At 38.2% G+C, this 19,290-nt stretch overlaps 1 protein-coding gene across 2 annotated transcripts in view; it reads left to right on the forward strand.

Annotated features, from left to right (window-relative positions):
• Positions 1-19,290, forward strand: part of LOC113008222 (ephrin type-A receptor 6-like) — a 182,384-nt gene that overhangs the window by 152,276 nt on the left and 10,818 nt on the right. For both annotated transcript variants that reach the window (XM_026145495.1, XM_026145496.1), the window contains 3 exons: positions 11,933-12,003; positions 13,880-14,005; positions 14,659-14,844. In XM_026145495.1, the coding sequence (XP_026001280.1) occupies positions 11,933-12,003; positions 13,880-14,005; positions 14,659-14,844 (383 nt within the window). The remainder of the gene's footprint in view (positions 1-11,932; positions 12,004-13,879; positions 14,006-14,658; positions 14,845-19,290) is intronic.

A 19,290-nucleotide genomic window follows, 5' to 3' on the forward strand; every position in this document is an offset into this window, starting at 1 on the left:
GTTTCAACTGACATCCACTCTTGTCTGTGCATTAAGTGGAAATATCACTTTAGTTGGGTGGTGTTGTCTGTGCTTCAAAGGTAGATATGGTAATCACATAATTCATTCTTCCTATTGGTTAGATTATTTGGTTTCATTGTGCAGATATCAGTGCAGTGTAGAAGCCCCAAAAGACGTTCGTGTAAAGTTTTGCAGCAACAATGTCCACGGTGGCAAGTGGGGAGTTTTGATAAGTGCGCTGACCAAAGTCATGGTTTGTGCCCTATTTATCCGTCATATATATTTAATAGACTACAATTTGTTCATGTAAATAGAGAGTCCTCTTTACACACTAAGGTTAATTATGGAGTTCCACAGGGTTCTGTGCTAGGACCAATTCTGTTTGTCTAATATTCAAATTTGTTTAATGATTTGAAACATTTAGGTGCAAAAACATTTTCACATCTTTGATATTTTTATATGTTGATGCGCAGAGCCCTAAGTGATCTGAACATTTACAAAATGTCATCTCAGGCTTCAGGCTACAGGATTCAGCCTACAAATAGTTAAGGAGGAGGAATATTTCACTTGTTACCGTTAGTGAAGTATGTCGAAAGGTAACCAGGCGTCTTTAACAGCAGACAATTTGGCTTGTCATGACAGGAAAAGTACAAGTGCAGCTAATACTGTTAGGGACGGCTCTGATCCATTTAAGTATGACTGTAATGATTCATTTAAGTATGACTGTAATGATCCATTTAAGTATAACTGTAAGCTTCAAAATTCCTTACAGTAATGTATGTGCTCAATATTTCCACAGAGCATTGGCACAGCCTTTCACTACATTTGCTTCAGCAATTACCTTTGGACACAGAATACCATTAAAACCCAGGGAAGGGAAGGACATATCAACGAATTATAGGGTTATATATCGTTTGTGCGCACTTATTTTAAGAACAAAATGTGAATTTGTGTAGAAGGTTTTGCCTTTATAGTGATTTAAATAATTAAGCAATTTTTAGTTTCAATTATGTATTAAATTGATAATGAGGAGTTTTTGAACAAACTAAATTTCTAATCAGTTTTGCCAATTTATCACATTACATTAGGTAACCTAATAATTCAATCAAAGCACCAAATATATTTGAGGAAAAAGAAACACAGACAGACACACATGCAAAGGAAGAAGGAAAAAAGGTAAATCATTAGTCTGCCCTAACGTTAAAGATGCACATTCAAGTATACTATGTGGGCAGATGCACAGGTGTGTAACTCTGCAAGACAGAAAAGAAAAGCAACAACACTTTCAAGACTCTATTTCAGAAGCTAGATTTGGAAGCTAAATAATTTTCAGTTTCACTATGAAGATACTGATCAAAAAAAATAAGTAGAATTGCTCACAAAAAGTGAAATATTCAACATCACAAATTAATCTTCTGTTTGCAATATATTTAATATTGATGTTGATTTCGCAAACATTTATGGAAACCATTTTTAAAAAGGAGTTTTGCGTCTTTTGATAATATTTATAGTAATCCAACAATACGAACCTGTGGTTCCATTCACATGCAAATGACAACAATATAATAGCTCCTGGTAGTAAAACAATGGATTGATCTCCATTGATACAAATTAATTAAATCAAATAAAGAACAGATCAAGACAGCTATTATTTTTCTAAGAAATAATCTTTGGTAACACACAGAGTCTGGATAATTTACAACACCCACAGAGTTCTAAAGACAAATACCAAAATTTGAATTTGGATTTAAAACATCTACAACATTGATGACCTGTTTTGTCCAAAATAGGAGGTGGAAATGAAGCAAGCTAAGCAAGAGTGCATTATTAAGATTCTGACACCTTGACAGCAAAATAACTGTTTAAAAAATGTATTTTTGTATTTTAGTTTTAAAGATGGTGAAGATTTTCTCAGTCACATTTGCTGGTAGCAGTGATATAGGCTCCCAGATTGAATTATTAAGACACGCTGTCCGATCAGATTGGAAATCAAAAGTGTTCACAGTCAGACTGAATTGAAGTAAAAGGCGGACTGTCATAGAGGGAGGAAGATGAGATATCATTTAAAATATGCCGAACAACACACATCGTCAGAATATCTCTGCAGAGAGACATTGATACTGTTCCAGTGGGTTATCTGTGTGAAAAATCACAGAAATAACAAATGCAAAAATACAGGTATAAAGAGAAGTACAATGTTTCTAAGGCTGCAAATCTCATCTTTTGCACCTTGTTTTTTTATGCATTTGTCACCAATTGCCTGATAAACTGATTATCTTTCACACAATTACACAGTTTTTAATATGTAAAGATGCATTTGACTGTTTCTCTTAAGTAGACTGATACTTTTTATATAACACCTTTCTACTCTAGCTAAATAAACAAAGTACTTCTAACTAAAAGTCTCATTCACAAGTGCTGTATTCAATGCCTTAAGCACTTCCCTACTATGACAGGCACAAAGTGGATGCAATATCTTGGCCAATGATCCTTCATTACATAAACTAGAAAACCCGAGGATCGAACCACCAACATTTCCATTTGTAGACAACCAACCGGCTTGGTGGGCTGTGGTTCACAACTCAGACACTCCTGAGCCAAAGCACCCCAAGCCTACAGGGACTGGTATTAATGGGCACTTTTCCATTCAAGTAATATAACATGAGCCACACCTATACTTAGCTTTCTAGATCAGCAGAGATCTGGTGTGCGGAGGGTGTGAGCCATAACACCCTGAGCATATGTAGTGTAAATGTATACTACAATATACCTCTCACATTACTGCAACTGACTAGTGTCCCACCAAGAAGGCATTTGACATTAGGAAGGATTTGGGTTCAGTGGACAAAAATGTCTGTTCCATATAAAGTGTTTGATGTCTTTGGACGCGAGCTCAATCAAAATACTCCAAGTTAATGATTTTCATCAAAGATTTCCTGCAATTCCTTTTAATGGGGCTGACAATGAATTAGATACCTGGCGTTATTGGTCTCCGGATATCCAAGTGATTTATTTATTTTTGAAAAATAAATGACACGTGTGGGTATAGCGGTGGTGTGCAGGGTCTTTATGTTTGAGATTAAGTAACCCCTCAGGACCCAATAGTATGTGACCCAATAGTTTATGAAGATTTAACAAAGTGCAAAGACAAAACAAAACACACACCATAATTGCTTAATTCACTCAGCACTGACTCAGAAGTCAATGTGAGCGGATTTAACATGCAGGTGGTGTTTTTAGTTTCCTTAACATTATTGTCCTTAGCTTCTACCCAGCTTTAGAAGCACATGCTTTAAATGCCTTTAAAGCCTCTGGATGGAATGTGTGGACCCAGGACGTTTTTATTATCTAAACCTGACCTTTGACCTGATATTTTCTAATGCATTTCTCAATCTCTTACACTCATAGTTTCATCAGAAAGCTTTAATTCAGATCAAAGACATGGACGTGTTTCCGCTGTGCTTCAAATTCATTTTGACTGGGAAAAATTATTGGAACTTTTAGAAACTGCAACTTGTACTTGAACTCTTCATCCCGGTTGCCAGAGGACTGCAACCATGAACTTCACAGATATTATTTTATATTTTCTTTTTTTTATGTTAGATAAAAAAATTGTTGGTTTCATTTAAATGCAAAAGTCCGCAAAGTCCAAGTTTAACAGCTGACATTTAAAGCATATTTTGGATTTTGGTAGTTCTATGTGATCTATGTTTGTAGGAGGGTACTTTGTTTAAGATGGCACGCACAAACTAGGTGCAAGAGTTTTTGAATTGTAGTACAAGAAGACTTTTTTTACCTGAATTTGTCTAATAGCAGTCACAACAGCAGTTGGAGTGTTTTTTGACTCCATCACAAGCTATCATATCTGCAGTCCCGCTGCCCTGTGTAGGAGGAACTTTCACTCTCTTTCAGTTTCAAAAAAGCTCCAAACGTACTTCAGCTGCCTGGAAAAGATGGGAGCTTTCAGTCATACGCCTCTCATAGATGTAAGGTTGTAGAGGACTTGCTGTATGATGACTGTTTAACACCTGGCTGGCCTAAAAGCTTACTAAATTTACATCTATGTTTGCTTTCTGCTTATGCTAGATTTGAAGAGTGGGAGCTTCTATGAGAATGAAGGTGTCATGATTACACAGATGTAGCCTAGTTGAAGAGTTTTGCACTACACTGCTGCAATGTTTTTTAATCATTTTCTTCATATTTTCTTTAATCCATCCTTCCTTTTGTGCCCTTTGTAGCCTCTTCAGCAGAGCGGTGCACTGCAGTGAGGTGACTGTGAGGGATGTTAGGGTAAGAGAGGAGTGGTTTGAATTACACTGATGCTTTGATTAGGGCTCTAAGCAAGGTTGTTTTACTGAGGTGTGTGGGTGGGTAAAGTGCTTTTGAATATGCGTGTGTGAATATGTACTCTAACAATGTTCGACAGGGCAGAGAACAGTGGAAGAAGCCAAGGTCTTTGTGTGTGATAGCCGGTATTGTGTGTGTGTGTGTGGCCTCCTTACAACATGAAAGCCGGTGAGACAGAAGGATAGGCGGATAAAGGGGATCAGAGGACAGGACTGGAAAAGACTGATAAAGGCACATGCCACGATTTCTTTAATGAACAGCTTGACCTCATCAGCAGAGGTCAACAGTAGCTTTCCAAATCCCCTTCTTGTCCTCTCTGCCACTGTTACAGTTATCTGCTCTGTCTATCAGTGTCCAGGATCCCACAGACTTCACTTAGCCGAAACCCAGTCTGGCAACCGGTGGCTCACAGCCCTCTGACACCTGCTCTAATCTGGCAACCCGGATTATGTTAAGTCTTCAAAGAGAAGAAGGCTCATATGTGATCACATGAACCCACACACACTTGCGGAAGCAAGCGCCAACACTTTCTCCTCTACTGCACTGTCTGCGTTTTCACCCCAAACTTATTCAGTCACAGCCTGCATTATCCTTTCAGTTAGCCTGGCCTCTCTGTCATTCTGGGGAGGTTGTTTTTGTTGATTAGAATAGTTACTGAGGCAGCACCTCTACCTCACATCACATTTCATACAGAAAAAATGTATTATTAAAAAAAGAAGAAGAAGAAGAAGTCTCCTGCATAATTCATGTGGCTGCTGATCCAGCTGAAGCTGTGGAGAAAAAAAAAAGCCAGCCATGAGGAAGACATCAACTTCTCCTGTTTCTTAAAACTGCAATAATCAATAATGTTATTCAAACAATTTATCATGTCTGTCTGCTACAAATTGGTGTCACGTGGAATCAACATAGGCCTACAGAATATCTGACTGCAGCTCCTGTCTGCTAGCCAAATAAAGTTTTTTTTGTTCTTGATGTTTCCTCAGTTCAATACGTAGCAGTGTGAACTTGATTTGTATTTCATATGGCTGTATATACATACAGTAATACTGGATAGGAGCAAGTATAGGATAAGTGTGACCACCTCTGTTAAAGCAGTCGATTTGACAGTTTGCAGGTCTGGAGCATTCAGGTGTGTAGTAACACAATGCCCCAGTCTTCCCAAGAGTTGACATCTCAGCACATTCAACCCAAGGTCAGATCAGACCGTGTAATGCTCAAAGTAACTGCAAAAAAGCTAAGAGCTACATCTGTCAGATTGCAGAAATATTTGACAGTACAATTAGAAAAAGACTGAATAAGTTTGACGTGGTTGGAAGCGTCGCTAGGAGAAAGCTTTCTTTAAATTGAGCGTGGTGGCACTGCAGCTTAGGTTTAAAAAGTTGCATCTGAACAAGCCCATATGGAAAAGATATATATATAAATCTTATAAAGTTTGTATCTGTCTTGTGTGAAACTTGTATGAAAAGCATATAAGTGAGAAAACAGATATAAGATCCCTTGAAAAATTATATAATGAAACTTGTATGTTCTGGATACTTACTAAAACAATGTATGAAAGTAATGCGAAAGTGGCCACTTTCATGAGTAAATCATGTAAGCCTTATATGATTTACTCATGAAAGTGGCCACTTTCATGAGTAATCACATATAAGTTTTTACTATTTCTTTTCCGTATGGGAGTACAGATGAGACCAAAGTGGAAATGTCTGCCATCCAGTGCCACAACTGGTGGAAACACATCATGTAAGGACAAACGTTTCATACCAGTTATTAAGCACGGTGTTGGAGAGGTGATGGTTTGGGCTTGTTTTGCAGCCACAGTATATGAGCACCTTGCAGTCAACCATGAACTTTCACTCTGTACCAAATATTCTAGAGCCAAATATGACATAATCTCTTCAACAGTTAAAGCAAATCTACAACAGCGTGGCTGAGGAAAAAATCATTTACAGTGTTGCAAAGTTGAAATGCTGTGGTGGAGCTGTGCATCCACAAATGGGCCCACAAACCTTAATGAAGTGATGCAACTAAATAAGAGTGGGTCAAAATTCCATCGCAATGATGTGTGAGACTGATAAAATCATACACAAAACCCTTACATACGTTATTCCTGCTAAAGGTGGTTGGTTCTACAAACCATTGAATCATGGAGTGTACTTATTTTTTTTATTTTTTTGTAGCATAAAATCTTGTGAAAACATCAAAGACAGCTACCATATACTGTATATACCAAAATGTTTCTGGTCAACTGAAAGATATCAGATATTATTTTTATTTATTTAGTTATTAATTTATTTTGTAGCTTTTACTGGCCCCTGCAAAAATGTATTGGTAGTTTGATTCTATAGCACGTGATTTTTGCATTCAGTATGAATGTTATTCTTAAAGATTTATCAGGACAACAAGGATAGTATATATAAAGTCAAACAAATGAGCCAAAAGAGGATTAAAGCTGTAGAGACAATAAAGAAATTCCTTAGAGGTGATCTTTTAAAGAAGTTCATCTGATTTAATGTTGCAGGTTTAAATGTTAGTCGTTTTTTACAGCCTTAATAGACTTTCGCAAATTTCTAGCGATAACTAATTTTTTTTTCCCCTGAGTTTTACCTCGGTATTTTTGGCAATTATTTTTATTATTCATTATTCTATATAAGCGTTTGTTTAATTGATCTGTGTCACTTAAAATTCCTAAAAGCAGGATTTACTTTGTTCTCATTCCTGATGAATTTAAGTAATCAAGAAGTATTGTATATTTGTAATTTATCACTAGTCAATTTAGACAAGAAATATAGTATACTGTTGAGGATTGGGGCATGAATATCCAATGTGGCTCACCTTGGAAGGCTAAAATATACAAAGATACATTAAATATAGTAGCCTTTACTCAACATAGGCCTATGTTTTAAATTCTTTGCTTTTATTTTGGTCCATTTTTACTCAGGCAAAATTACCCAGTACTCCTTCCATCTCTCCCTTGATGTCTGTGTGGAACTAAATGGCTGCAGCTGTTTGTAATTACTGTCTTTCTATGACTTATTTATCAAACTCTTTGGTATATTAAGACTTTTGCCGCCTTTTGTTGTCTTGGGCATAATGGGGAAGTGATGACTATACTGCATAATAATAAGAATAGTACACAAACTTGAAGGAAAACCAGCTTATGAATCTGTTTATTCTTGTTATGTTAATAGTAGCGTGTGATTTTAGTTGTGTTGTATATATTTAAGCTCGAACAAGTCCCAGAGCAGTGGAAAAAAACCAAAAACATGCAGTTCCATCACGTCCCGCTGGAATCAGGACAAGCTGCAGACCTCTGTCACTCACCACCACCAACTTCATCCCTCGTGGACCACAGTGGTGTGGAGGAGCAGGGCTGAGAGAGGCAGACAAGTCTACAGCAGTGACAGTGAAGCAAGGACTCTCCTCCGAAGTGACAGTGTGACTGTGAGAGCTCTCTGTTCCTGCTTCTGTTCTGTCTCTGTTGGGGGTTTGGGTCAAGTCTCTGGGCTCTGCTCTTCTACTTTGCTGCTTCTCATTTAAAGGATAACTATGGTGAATTTTCTGCCTCGCTCCGCAGAGGTATTTTTGCAGCACTGTTTGTCGCTTTGTTTGCTTTTCAGCGAGCTTTTGCAAAAGCTACCAGGATAAATTTACTGGAAGAAAAAAAGGATGAAAGTTGCATTTTGATGGTGATTTGAATTAGTATTAAAAAGAAGCAAAGAAAAAGGCAGAAAAATAAGGAAGATGAGCTTTCACAGTAGCCTTTTAGATTTGTAGATTTTTCTTATTGCTAGCAAATCCTTTGAAAAGACCAAACCCAACAATGAACTGATCTAACTAGCAAATGTCTTTGTAACAAAAGCCTGATGAAGCTCATTCATCATTTTCTTCATTTCAAAAATATACGGGGAAATATAAAAAATAAACAAATTCAGCTTTTCAAACATGCTCTTTGCTAATAAATATAACATCTGAATAAACACCAACCTTTTAATAAGCATGAGACTCTAGTTTTGTCACTTTTACTCTTCTTGCATGCTGCGTGACTGTAAGAAACAGGCAATAGAGTTCTATATTCTAATAAATGATGAAATATGAGAAAATTTATTAGGGGATACACCAGCGGGACCAAGAGCCCCTCATGCACATGGCTATTAATTAAGCCCTCTACTGCAAGAGGTGTTTTAAAATTCATCAGTGATACATCCTCTGAGAGAACTCCAAGCACCTTTTAATTTTTTATATAACTATTTTTTACCTCACTGCTCCCCTCACACTGTGCCACCTCTCACGCAACCACGTGCTTCACAGGTAGCAGTGCCATGTTTAAATGAATCCATTACTCCGTTTTTAAATAACAGTGAGCCGTTTTAATGGCCGACGGTGCTTCGGCATAAGATGCTTCAGAAAAGGGATGATTTTACCCAAATTATTATATTCTCCCTTGGATATTTTTAAATTATAACTTTACAGATAGTTTTATGTAACTATTTAAATGTTAAAAAGTCAGTACTTCGACAGTTTGGATGCTGTTTTAATGGCTGTTCTGATGCTTTACTGCAGCCAACTTCAGTTGCTGCTTGTTTGTAGGTCTCTCTCCCTTCAGTTTTGTCTCGAGTGATTAAAAAGGATTCACTGTTTTACTGGGATGAAGTGACTGACTTGCCCGTTGAACGTGTTCTCCTCCATGCCATGCCTCCACTGTGAAATCCTGTCCAACCAGTTGAATCTGCCGTTAGTTGAATCTGAGCAGAGAGTATAGCCATGTACCCTTCAGATTTCATCCTGCTATTTCTATAAGCACTCAAATTATCAGTAACCACTAGGAACCTGGTTACATTGGTAGCCATGGACATGCCCATGGCAGAGCATTGATGTTTTAATCTAATCTTGACTGTAACCAGCTCTTTGTATCTTGTTCTAAACCCTCTGTATTTCCATTCATGAAGGTACCGCTTGACTGCGGACTAGTCATCTTATGTGGTCTTTCAGGGCCTTTGGTTTTCAGTGCATTCTTTCTGAGAACGTTTCTGATGGTTCAGCACTAACTTCAGATCTTTTATCTGCCATGAAATGTAAGTAAATGGGCCTCATCTGGCCATCAAACTGAGCTACTAACTGAGGGCTGTGTATTAAAATTATTTCCTAAAAAGTTAATGCAGTTGTTTTATTACCCCACACTGAAATTCTGCCCTGCAATCATCTCTTGATTGTATGATTTCGAATCTGCTTTGGTGGTTTAAAGAGGCGAAAAATATTAAAAATCATGTCATTGTGCAAAGTCTTACAGAACTAACTCTAACCCCTTAATGACATTTTCATGCATTACATTGTTTTACTGGCAAGCCAAAGACATAATTCCCTCAGCAGCCATCTTTCAGTGCACCACAAAACTATTTTCTCTCAAGCATAGCTTTATAGCAAACCTTCTTTGTTACCAATTCATCATTTCACTCTCAGTGCCTCAATACCATGCAGTTTTTTCAAACCTGTCCATATGCAGCACTTTGCCATAAATATAACTCGGAAAAAGTTCCTTTGTGGTTTTTTTGGATTTTTGATTTCAGAGTAACATCCAAGTATCTATTTGGATAAAGTCATCTGTGGTCTTTTGCAGATGCTGTCATCTAATCTCTCAGCTTTTCAGACTTTCTTGGCAGCAGCTCTTTATCTGTTGTTGGCTGTCTCTCAGTCTGTCAGTGCCCAGATAAACTCTCCCACAAACACACTCACACACACAGGAGGACGAGAGAGATTTTACGTAGTTTTTTATTTCCAACAGTCGAATGTAGAGAAAACTTTAAATTTTCTTTGTTCCTTTTGGTTAAGGGTCATTGCGTGTAGTTCTCACTGAACAGATGTCACTTTTCTTTGCATTTTCTCACAAATTGTGAATTGCATGTGTGTCTCTTGCATTATATTTTTTAGCTGCAGAGCCAGTCCCCTGAATGAGATGAAACCACCTCCATCTTTATTTTATCAGCAGACAATCTAACCTAACTCAGAGCCAGACTACGTATGTCGCTGAACATTTATTTCAAATGATAAGCTGCAATGATGAAGCAATCTGGTGCTGTGGGGTTATTTTAGTTGGCAGCTGTATAAGCTAGAATTTTGCCTCATTGTGCTGGTGTTTGACCCCGCTCACTGCAGTGTTTTTAAACAGAAATGTTGAGGAGAGAGTCTAAAACTGATCATCTTTCAATCTCCGCATATGTTTGAGTATGTAGAGAGACAGGAACGATCATTTTAAGTTGTCAGTAATTGTTTGGGAATTTTTTGTTGTTTTTCGCTGCTTGAAAAAGTTGCACATAAGAACTCAAAACACCAACATTACGCACGGAGCTCCGTGACTTGTGTTGTTTATATCAAGCTGTTTTTGCAGACGCTTAACTGTGTATAAGGGCCAGACTGTGCAGCACATAACTTTATGGTGATTGTGACAAGTAGATAGGGATGTGTAATTCAGCATGATCCAGAGAGCACTATAAAATGATAACAATACCACAATCTATTTTGGGAGTAGCCTAAAGACATGAGAATTGGTTAGAGCAAGATTATGTAACAGCTGAAAGAAGCAAGCATCCCTTACTTAAACAAATGAAAAGTAATTGTGTTAGAGTAGCATGATCCTTTATCATCCTCGGAGAAGCATTTTAATGGTTTTATCAAAAAAGTAACGCAAACAACAAATCCACACTTTTTGGTTTTCTACTTGTTGTCCAGTCATGATTTGTCAGGAACCCCATCTGATTAGATGTAATGTAATGCAAGGGATACCTCTTTGGCTTTATTTTCCCCACACAATGATAGCCTTATAACTTGGATTCCCAACATGAAGATATAAAAGGCCTACAAACAAAAGGGAGCAACTCATCTTGTTGTTTCCTTTTATTCTCGTTTATTTTTACTTTATTTTTTTTGATGCCATCTCTTCTGTTGCTGTTTACTTCTTAATATTCTTTAAATCAAACGATTGGTTAAAGCGTTAAGCCCAAAATCACGGTTTAGGTTCACATACAAGCTTTCAGTACGTAAGGCACGTTTAAAATGCAAATTTCTCTCCGTGGTTACCACGGGTTACGGGTCATTGGTTATCAGGGTCAACCAATTGTGATGACACCAGCAGAGCGCTTTGTCAGGCTTTGAGGGAAAATTAAGGCAAAGAGGTACTCAAGCGTTACAGTGTAAAGATGCCATCGGTATGTGATAACATGGGAGAGAGAGATGGCCGCCAGTAGTTCCACTGACTAGTGTATTTACAAAGCACTCTGCAGCCATCTTGAAATGCATTCTGGGTATTTATCCAGGTTTCTTTTTTTTATTTTTTACTTTCATTTCAATGATCACCAGAACATGAAGACTGCATGTACAAATAAAACATTTTTACCCTGAAGGCTAGACATCTGCCTTCATCTTTATTTTTGTGGAATTCACCCATAGGGATCAATTCAGGATTTATTTAATGACATGCCTCAAATGTCTCTGTATTTAGTCCCAATACCCCCCACTATCCCAATAAAAGTCACATTATTGCTCATCTGATAAAGTTTTTACTCAATCAGTCATTCTCTGTGTTTTCCAGGTGTCAGTGGTACTTCAAGGCCAAGATGACCTCGGAGGATAAAAGAAGGGCGAATTATCAGAATGGGCACGGTAAATCAATCAAGCTGCCTCTCTCCTTTTCCTTTGTTTTCTATGCTTATTGCCTGACTTTGCAATATCTGCTAAATAAGTTCTAAGTAAGGAACAAACTCTTTTTGAAGCTGGTTTTAACACTACTTGTGTCTGAATGACCAAATATTTGTCTAGAAAGTGACATGTTTAATTTAACGTGGTGCCAGTAAACAGGGAATAAATCTGAAGTGAGTCTGAGAGCCATAGTAGGGAGCTAAGAGCCACCTCTCTTCACTTTGCATTCAACATGCACCACGTACTTCTGTATGGATCATTTCCCATTTGTTCTTGTTCCTTTGCATATTGAATTTTGCACCGACTTCACCATGAGCTTTTACAGAATACAAAAATGCCTACCCGCTTTTGTCACGTGTATTTATTTAATAGAGCCACTAGCATGCTCTTTCATCTGTCTGTTTCTTCTTCTTTCCTTCATCTGTTGTCTTCCTTCTTATGTCCACTTAAGTTTCAATTAATATGAGCATGAGCTTTATGAGCTTTTTTATTATTTCATATTATTTTTTTCTTAATCTGGTTACACATGACAACTGCATCTCTGAGCTGTCAGCTTTTGCACTCCAGTACTTTTCTGTTGCTTTATATCTTTTATGCCCAACTTTTCATTCCTGACATGAAAATCACAAATTGAATTGAGAGCTGTGAAGTGAAAACTGGAGAGAGAGAGAGAAAGAGAGATTTGAAAGGGAGTTGAGCAGTAAAATGAAGACGATGGTGACAAGGTGAGGGAAATTTGCTAGAGGATAAACAAAAAAGGGAGACTCAAATGAAGATGAGGGTTGAAAGGTACAGAAAGAGAAGAGAAGACAAAGAGAAATGAGGACTGTTCAAAGAGGACGGTTGGATCGAGGACACAGAGCTACAATCGGCTGTGAAATACAGTGCATATCTCCTGTGTCCTGTTTCAGCAGCACAGTGTGAGATGCTGAGCAGAAGCTGTGAAAGGGGAACCGGGTCCTTGGCATTTTGCTTGTGTCGATTCGTGCCTCTGAGACAACTCGTTGTTGTTTTTTTGTTTTGTGATACTCTATCGATCCCTGAAGGAGAAGCACAGCTTCTGTCTGGGAGCTCTCCGCTGGGAGGCGAGGGTCAGCGCCAGACCAGCAGCAGCTTGTTAAAGACTCGCTGACTTGCTCAAGGACACTTCGGCAGGGTGAAGGGTCGCTTTAAATAATGGCTAAAAGCCTGCCACGGTTAAAGGAGGGTTCGGTGCTCAGTGTGCTGCCCTGCGGGGATTTAGCCAAAGATTTGTGCTCGTTGTCTCATAGCTCGTAATAAATGGAAGTGGGAGGATGTGTTTGAAGCCATTTGTCTCGAGAGAGTTGAATTTGTTTATATAACATCCTATGATCCAGTGCTGATGGAATAAATATAAAAAATAAAAACAATTTAGAGCTTTCTCCTATCGATTTATCTAAGATAGGTAGACTGTGTGAATGTGGGTTTGTCTGCTTTTTTACTATGTTTTTGTCGGCAGCTGGATATTTCAATCATTTCTTTCATTTTCTCTTTAGCGTATCTGTGTGTTTGCAAACTGTTTTCCATGCTTTCAGCGATAACACAAGGATGTTGGGTCCTGTGCAGTCAGCTTATTATAGCGGTTGGTTTTTGCCACACTTAACTAAAGATCAGTAATCCCATGAGTGTGTTTATTTTCATCCTTTCCACATTCCCTCAGTGAATGTAAAACTACCTCGTGGGGTACAAGTACCACTGATTGTGTAGTATTTGAAGCATGCATAATGAAGTTGCAGCCGTACCATCAGTAAACTCCACAAAAAACAAACTGCATGTACGCCACTTCACTGTATTGATTACTCGCTGTGTTTGTCCACAGTCCCTTTCCCAGGAATAAAGACTTACGTGGATCCTGATACATACGAAGATCCCACGCAGGCTGTCCACGAATTCACCAAGGAGATCGACCCCTCCAGGATCCGCATTGAGAGGGTGATCGGAGCCGGTATGCTCACGCAGACGTGCACACACTCTTATACACTTGCTCACTGACACAATGTTCTCCTGTGATCACAAGAGTATCATTTCATGTTGTTTTGGATAACAATAGTTTTAAATGTGTATATAAGATTATCAGTTTTTACCACTCTAAACGCCTCTCTCTTTCTCCTTTGTATATACTAAAGAGGATGCCTTTTTCATCTGCCAGCTTCTCCCTGTCATTTTCTTGACACACGCTGTTGGAATATTAAAACTTTAACAGGTTTAGAGAACAAAAGGAAATGTAAGAATAGACTTGAGGCTTTTTTTAGAAGGTGAAAGAGAGAATGTTATGAAGTTAACCTAATCAGAGCAAAGCTAATAAGGCTGAAGTTTAAATGGGAACTCCAACACTGCCCCCAGGTGGTATGCTGCATTACCTGCTGATGCCGCGACACTTTCTGATATACATCGTATCGTGTTTATGTGTGCGTCTATGCGTATTTATATACTCATATGGCATTAAAAAAGTAAGTCTGCATTGCATAAATCATTAAATCTGGATAGACTTCATTTAAAGTTAGGTTTAGGCAAGTAGTCAGGAAGTGAAGATGCAAGTGAGTTTATTGAGCTCCGTGTGTGTGTGTGTGTGTGTGTGTGTGTGTGTGTGTTCTCCAGGTGAATTTGGAGAAGTGTGCAGCGGCCGTCTGAGAACACCAGGGAAGAAGGAGATTGCCGTGGCGATAAAGACACTAAAGGGAGGCTATGTTGAGCGTCAGAGGTGGGACTTCCTGCGTGAGGCATCTATCATGGGCCAGTTTGACCACCCTAACATCATCAGGCTGGAGGGCGTGGTCACAAAAAGTAAGGAGGATTGTGAGAGAGGTTGCTTACTTGAGGCAAATTCAAATCGCTCCAATGTACATGCAGTGTCACCTCTTCAGTACGTTCTTCTAATATAGTCTGAAACATAGTTGGCAGTGATTTATGGAGGAGCCTGTACACAACTGATGCCGCTGATGAAAAACTGTATTTTTAAGCTATGAGATAAATCTTTTCTTCATAACTCGCGTCGCTCCCCCATACTGCTGCTGCTTTGCTGTATTCACTGCCAACACACAAACTCAAACCCAGTCTACTGCTTCTTCTGCACATTCGAGCCTAATGAGTTTGGCGTTTTTCCATGTAGAATTAAAGAAAAGAACATTGCATCATATAAACATTTGAAACTCTGCTGCTATATTTTTATCAAAAAGAAAGAAGACCCCTCCCCCCCAACAGTTTGGCTGTCTGTTGTAGTCTGCGCAAAATCCTGAATTAACATTAAGCATTTTGCTTATAAAGCAATAAAGTTCCACCTTTGGGTTTTTGGTTGTTTTTTTCTTTGTTTGTTTTTTTGTATGGTTGCTCTAAAAACAATCTTTAGGGCTGGAACAGACTTTTTCATACTGAGTAATTAGTCACCATGTGAAATGACTTTGCTCTGTTTATACGTGGCTCAATGTCACTATTTCTGCTTACTTATTGTGTAAATTTGTGTATATGTGTGCATTTTGTTTGCAAGTGGCCGGGGCTGCATGGCTGTGTAAGTCTCCTGTTTTTGTGAAGAAACACATTTTACCTACAAAACTCGTGTGCGTGAGTGTTTGAGTGTGGACTTGTTAACGAGCTCTGTTTTACTGGGCTCACCCTGTGCAACATATGGTTGTTTTTACAGGGGTTGTATAAACTGAGACATCGCTGTGAATATAAATGTGTCCCCTGAAGACTTTCAATCCCTCTGTGAATGCAAATAGAGGACACTCCTCAGCTCTGACCCCCAAGTGATAAAAACCCAGGCGATAAGGGTTTTTTGTTTGTTTGTTTCTGAGCCAATACTGTCATTATTACATTTAAGGCAATGATGGCTGGTTTTTGCAGCCACGTATTTAAGCGTTTTCATGCACTAACATCTCTGAAGAGAGTGAGTGGAAAAAAGTCCTCCCAACAGCACAGAGCTGACTTGTGCGGTAAGACTCTAAAAACATTTTCAGTGACTGTGACTGAGAAACCTTTCATCACATCAGAGGTCAACAACTGTGTCTGCCTGCGCTGAATAGACATCTTTTATCAATAGCACCTCTTTCAAAGCCATTGAGATCACTCTCTAGTCATAATATTGCATCTGGTCCATTTGTACGTTTCATATTTTCTTAAGGTTTTAAATAATCTCAACTTTTAAATTTGATATATAAGTATATATCTTATATCTGAATAAACCTGTTTCCATGACTGCGAATTCAAAAGTGAACATATGCATACAGCACCCTATACATTAAAAGTCATTTGTGTTTGCAGTGGGGCATCAGACTGTATGTAGAGGCTGTATGTATCCTATCTGTGTTCACCTGTCTGTCTTTGTCTTTTCTCTCACTCTCTCCATCTTTCACTCCTTCCATCTGTTGTTGTTCTTCGGAGACTAATTATGGAGAGTATTGTGCTGTGACTGACTGCTATACCTGCTCTGAAATAACAGGTGACACATTAGATTCTGGCAAGCAGGTGCGTTTGTTTTTGTTCAGGCGCTGCACTGCATAACTATATATTGTTTCCAGACCTTGCTAATTAGCTCGGGAAAGCCAAGCTTGATCAAATAATTTCTTGTCTATCCCTGCTGGATTTGTGTAAGGAGGGATGATATTTAAAAGTGATAGGCTTTTGCAGATTTAAACAAAAACATGTGCTCATTTGGTCTCAGGTGATAGAGTTCAGCAAAAACAAGGCTTTACTTATCTAGCCATATGCCTGTGTATATATATATATATACTCCATGTCTTCCATTTTTGTGACTGGATTATACATTATGAAGCTCAACACATATTATTCCTGAATGTGTGTTTATTTTAAGTTGTTTGGCTTGCCGATTTGAATACCACAGTAGACTTTCAGAGATTATTTCATCACACAACACCATTGACAACAGGTGCTCGGTCTTCCAGTGGAAATGCTCCAAGCACATTCTGTTTAACAGAAATGTTCTAAGCCTGCAGCGTTTGCAATTTCTGTTTAAACCAAAGTGGAAGATGCTTCATTAGCAATCCATAGGAACAATGAAATGCTGGTGCTCAAGTGACCATAACTCGCACCATCTGTTATTTTTATAATTATCTCATACTTCAGACAGTTTTGCATACTTCTTTTGGAAAAGTTGCTGTTCAAAGCCGTTATAAAAGTTAACCCAGCATTCATTCACCAAATCAACCTGTCATTTAGCATCTTTAATCTTTTCTTTTGTAAAAAGTGCAAAAGCAATTTACGTTTACAGTCACGTCCTGTGGAAAACTAAGTACACCCTTACAGCTCCCGTGGGAATTAGGAGGATAAGTAGATAAGTAGTAGCCATATACTGCTAATCAAATATTGACCACCATCAAATTCAACTAGATCTATAAAAGCAGATGTTTGGGCAGTTTGCTGGTCTGGAGCATTCAGGTGAGTATTAATACAACGGCATCTTCCCAGTCCTTGAGAGATTACCCCAAGGTCGGATCATGCAATGCTCAGACAAACTTTAAAAAACTCAAGAGCCACATCTCAGAATCTGCGGGCCTCAGTTACCATTTTAAATGTTCATGATTGCTCATGATTGTGCAATAAGAAAAATATTAAAAGTTGGGAAGCTCACAAAAAAAACATCCATAGTTCAAATTTACAAAGCTGCATCTGAGCAAACCACTGCTGGAACAGTGTCTTTTAGCTCGACTAGACCAAAGTGGAGATGTTTGGCCATAATGCACAACATCAAGTTTGGCCAAAGTCAAACAGAGCACATCAGCATGAACTACCAAGCACAGTAGTGGAGGAGTGATGGTTTGGACTGGTTCTGCAGTCATATGACCTTGGCCTCTTGCAGTCAATGAGTCCATCATGAACTGTTCAACCAAAGCAACTGAGACTCATATGTACCATCGGCCCGACTGCTAAAGATTGACTGAAGCTGGGTCATGCAACAGGACAATGATCCCAAGTATATTAGAAAATCTACACCATAATGGCTGAAAAAGAAAAGAATCAAGTTGTTGCAAAGTCAAAGTCCAGGACTCAACTTAACTGAGGTGCTAAGGGGAAACCTTAAAAGAGCTATCCATGAATTCATGTTTGCCAACCGCAGTAAACTGAATTAGTTTTGTAAAAAAAAAAAAAAAAAAAAGAGTGGGCCAGGCCAAAATTCCTCCGCAGTGATGTGAGGGATTGTTAATGCAATAAAGGAATTATTACAAGCTATTGAATCATGCGGAGTAGTTTTTTCAAAGGACTGCAGAGTCCTGTGAAAACTTTCTGTTTTGACTGAATGATTTTTTCATTTGAAGGAATGATGGTCTAATTACTCCTCTAAACTTTTCACTTTCAGCAGCTGCACATGATACAATACAAGAAACGTGTCTTGGCTCAGTATGCCTTACTAATAATATGTTGTAGTCACTCAAACAATAACAAATATTGTCATTGAGATTATAGCCCAAAGCTGGCAGACTTCCTTATGCTGCCTGTCTTTTTTTTTTAACAATTTAGCTTTTTTCTGTCAAAATCCAGCACAGTTGCACTATCCAGATGCACAAAAACTCAATTATGTTAGTGCCTGTAAACACACTGCTATATTGTCCAAATTATAGTCCAACTTGTAAATGAGAAGTCATTTAAATTCAAATTAGATTTGACATTTAAATAGGTTTAAGTCACATTATTGTGTCAACCTAATCAAACTATTACTGTCTCTACTGAGCTAAAACACTGACCCCAAAACTGAAGTTTTAGGTTTGTCCTTCAGCTTGTTACGCACTATTATTCATCAGTTCAGATGAAAAAATACATAACAATGTGCATCATTTTGTAAGCATTTCAAGTATTATATGCATATATCAGAAGTGTCCAAACCTTGTGGTTTGTTCATATATTGCTGTCTCCCTTCTCGTAAAAAAAGATCTATAAATATCCTTGAAACAGAAAAAAAATGTGGAAAACTAGGAATATTGGATAGACATTAAAAGTAAGACGGCAGTCGTCTGTTGAATTATGAAACGGCAAATACTCACCTGAAACTGTGTTGAGAGACCCCATTATATAAATGTCTGTAAAATATTCCATCTTCCGTCATGTCATTTTCATATTCCTGTGTGAGTTTTAAAAATTACATGAACTGAAAGTGTAATAACATGGTGTCTCTTCACCAATCAAATACTTGTCTTTCTCTTCCAGCAGTTCAGGAGGGTTTACAGCTCACCAGAAAACAGGCCTTAGACAGTTGGTTTCTAGCTGTAAACCAGTCAATCA

The sequence above is a fragment of the Astatotilapia calliptera genome, chromosome 16 (assembly GCF_900246225.1).
Source record: "Astatotilapia calliptera chromosome 16, fAstCal1.2, whole genome shotgun sequence".
NCBI lineage: Eukaryota > Metazoa > Chordata > Actinopteri > Cichliformes > Cichlidae > Astatotilapia > Astatotilapia calliptera.